General features: G+C 44.6%; 1 protein-coding gene across 2 annotated transcripts in view; it reads left to right on the forward strand.

Moving 5' to 3' along the window:
* Positions 1-371: 371 nt before the first annotated feature.
* Mob1a (MOB kinase activator 1A) overlaps positions 372-3,722 on the forward strand; it is a 17,604-nt gene continuing 14,253 nt past the window's right edge. Inside the window, exon 1 of one of the 2 annotated variants that reach the window (XM_021164862.2) lies at positions 372-618. In XM_021164862.2, coding sequence (XP_021020521.1) covers positions 605-618 — 14 coding nt within the window. In that variant the 5' untranslated portion in view covers positions 372-604. The remainder of the gene's footprint in view (positions 619-3,722) is intronic. The other variant, XM_029478641.1, reaches the window with a different exon arrangement.

Genomic DNA, 3,722 nt, shown 5'->3' on the forward strand with positions numbered 1-3,722 from the left:
CTGCGCATCTGCAGCATCATTTATTTCCACAGTTTTTTTTTTTTTTTCTTCCCCTCTTTTCTTCATTCTACCATAGTGTCACCTGGTGTCAACATATCCTCCCACACAGAACATGCACATGAACATCCATAGCAGCGTTACAGCGTGTGTGTAGAAACCTTCCAAGTGTCCATCAACAGGCGAGGTGGCCAGAATAGCATTCCTTTAGGAGAAGACAGCAAAACAGTCACTAAGTAGCGCTGGCAGACGTCCCTCGGCCACGGAACAGTTGACAGCAGCGCCTAGTTGGCCCTATTTCCCTCCCGGGCTCACAGAATACTGATTGGCTGAGCTCAGGAAGGGGCAGGGTGAAGCTCAGCGGGACGGGAAGAAGCCCGGTCTCGCGAGATCCTGTTGGTTCCGCATTTCGGCTCTCCGAGCTGTGGGAGGCAGCGCGGAGGAGCCCGCGGTCGGTGCTTGGTCGCGGCGGCTGGAACTCGGTACCAGAGCCCGGCCGTGAAGCTTCGGCAGCCCTGTAGAGCCGCGGACCGTCCTCTGCCTCCCGGTGCCCGCGGCGGCGCCCAGTCTGACAGGGCTGGGGCCACGGCCCCTCGGGCTAGCGAAGATGAGCTTCCTCTTGTGAGTGGGCCGGGCCGGGCCGGGGCGGGGCGGGTGTCGGTCGGCAGGGCCGGGCTGAGGGGCCAAGCGGAGGGCGGAGCCCGACCTAGGGCTGCTCCGGGCCTGCCGCCCCGGGATCGGCTCGCGCCGGAAAATGTGCCGTGCCTCGGTGACCAGACGAGGCTGAGAAAGAAAAGCGCAGGTTCTCAGTGGCTTCGCACAGGTTTGCATTTGGGAAGAGGGCTTTGCTCCTTACAATGTGACTTTTCTCTTAGCCCAGGCGGGGCTTGAACCTGGACTCCTCCTGCCTCTGCTTTCCCAAGGAGCCAGGATACATACAGCCTAGGCCACCAGGACAGGCCTCCTTTAAATGTGGGGGTTTTGTTTTGTTTTGAGAAAGGGTCTTGCTATGTAGCCCAGGCTGGCCTCGAGCCCTCTTAGATGTTGGGATTAAAGGTGGGTGCTTTCATCTCTGCCCACATGTGAATTTTTTTAAAGGTTTTTATTTTTTTGAGAACTTAATAGATGCGTATTTTCATTTCTAACTCCTCCAGTGGCCTTTCATCTCCCATTCAAATTCATGTTCTCTTATCTATATTCTATGCTACGTCTATACAATATACGTAATGAATCCAGTTAGTGTCGTCTGTATGCACTTGGGTGTAGAGCTGACTATTTGATTATGAGTCTATTTGAGCTTGTCCCTGAAAAACCCGACTCTTCCTGTGGACTGCCCATAGCTCTTCAGCCAGGTGAGGTAAATGGAAGTTTTTATTTATAATTTAAACCGATGGACAGTTTTTCCTACTCGTTGGCTATTCTGAATAACGCTGCTGTGAGCCGCTGGTTATAGGTTTTTGGGTATGTGTGTGTGATGGTATCTCCTGGGTCTTAGGTTTTTGCATGTTAGCCTTTGAGGCACTGCCAAGGCTTCTCAAGCCTGCACTGCATTTAACATCCCATTCTCATTGTATGAGTTTTCAGAATTCTTCAGTTCACACATGTCTGGCATTTGCCTCTAATAGATCTGAGTGTGAAGTGGAATTTATGATTTACATTCTCCCAATGACCAGCAATGTTAAGCATCGTGTGTGTGTGTGTGTGTCCGTATTTTGTGTTTTCAGACTATTTGTGGAGTTTATTGAGATCCTTTTCCTATTTTAAAATCAGATTGTTTTTTATTTATTTATTTATTTTTTAAAGATTTATTTATTTATTATATGTAAGTACACTGTAGCTGTCTTCAGACACTCCAGAAGAGGGCGCCAGATCTCGTTGCAGATGGTTGTGAGCCACCATGTGGTTGCTGGGATTTGAACTCTGGACCTTCGGAAGAGCAGTCGGGTGCTCTTACCCACTGAGCCATCTCACCAGCCCTGTTTTTTATTTTGTTAGCATCTGTTAATTGTACAAATTAATGGGTTTCACTGTGACATTTCCACATGTGTATATGGTGCAGTGGTTGTGTCCGTCTGACTTTTTGGTTTGAGTTGTAAGAATTCTTTATGTATTTTGGATATGAATGTCTCATTACATCTGTGACTTCAAATAATTTCTTCCATCCTCAGCGTTATTTTAACTGTTTTGATGGCATCATTTGAAGAATGTAAATGTATTTTTCAAATTTATTTAGTTATTTAGTTGTTTTTTGCTTGTTTGTTTGTTTTTTGAGATAGGGTTTCACAATGTAGCTCTGGCTGTCCTGGAACTATGTAAACCAGGCTGACCTCCCAGAGATCTGCCTGGCTCTCCCTCCAGAGTGCTGGGATTAAAGATGTGTACCAGTATGCCCAGTTTAGGATTTACTTTCATTTTATGAGTATGGGTGTTTTGCCTGTATGTATGTATGTATGTATGTATGTATGTATACCATGTACATCCAGTACCCACGGATGCCAGAAGAGGGCATCAAATCCCATGGGATTGGAGTTGTGGATGGTTGTGAGCCACCATGTGGGTGCTGGGAGCTGTATTCCCCAGTCATCTGCAAGAACAGCAAGTGTTCTTAACTACTGAGCCATCTCTCCAGCCCTTGAAGCACAAACCTCAATTTATAATATGAAGATCTTATTGAATCTTAAGAAATCACTTAATGTTAATTTTCCATATTCAGTTTCCTGTTATTCAGTTTCCTATCTCCATGTGTTCCTGGGGTGATCCTTCTAATGTATGTAGTTCTTTATAAAGTATGATATTTAGTCTAGTACTTTCATAATTCTTTACTTTTTACACTATTTAAAATTTACTTTCACAGGTAAGGTGTAAGTCCACGAGTCTGTTCCCTTCACCTTTTAGATATTGTCACATTCTGATATGTCTTATTTTAATGCTTTTTCTGTTTTGTTGTTGTTTGTGCTTTCTATGGGTTAACAAAATAGACTTTGCTCTAATTTGGTTCTGTAATGTGTTCAGCTATGCTTTGACTCTTTCTTGAATATATGTACCACATTACCTATTTTTACTGCACAGCATTCCATGATGTGGATATACACTCCATATCTACAAGTGCATGGAAGGAGTAGATTTGCATTAAGATGTTGCTATAACAAGCAATAGAATCTATAGTGTGTCCTCCCCACCCCACACCCCTTGGTTAAATGCTCTGGTAAATGGGGATAATAGATTGCCCTATGTAACAAGTTGTGTGTTGCTCCTGCACTAACACTTTTAAATTTTTACTTGTTTGTTTCATATATGTAGATCTGTGAGTGTGGAGTAGGCACACACTGTGTGATGTTATGTCCTGATACACAGAGCATCATAGAAGAGGGCATTGGGGGCCTCCTATTACCTTTCGCCTCTTCTTTAAGGCAAGGTATCTTTTTGAACTTGAAAACTCCTTTTTTTATCCCCACTAGACTGGAAGCCAGCAAGTTCCAGAGATCCTCCTTGTCTTAGTGTTGTGTTGCTGTGAAGAGACACAAGAACAGGGCTACTCTTACAAAGGAAAGCATTTAATTTGGGCTTGCTTACAGTTTCAGAGGTTTAGTTCGTTGGCATCATGGTGGGGAGCATGGTAGCATACCTGTTGACATGGTGCTGGAGAAGTAACTGGGAGTTCAGTATTGGAACTGCAGGAAGAGACAGACAGACTGGTACTGGGCTTTTTTTTTTTTTTTTTTTTA

The sequence above is a fragment of the Mus caroli genome, chromosome 6, assembly GCF_900094665.2.
Source record: "Mus caroli chromosome 6, CAROLI_EIJ_v1.1, whole genome shotgun sequence".
NCBI classification, from domain to species: Eukaryota; Metazoa; Chordata; class Mammalia; order Rodentia; family Muridae; genus Mus; species Mus caroli.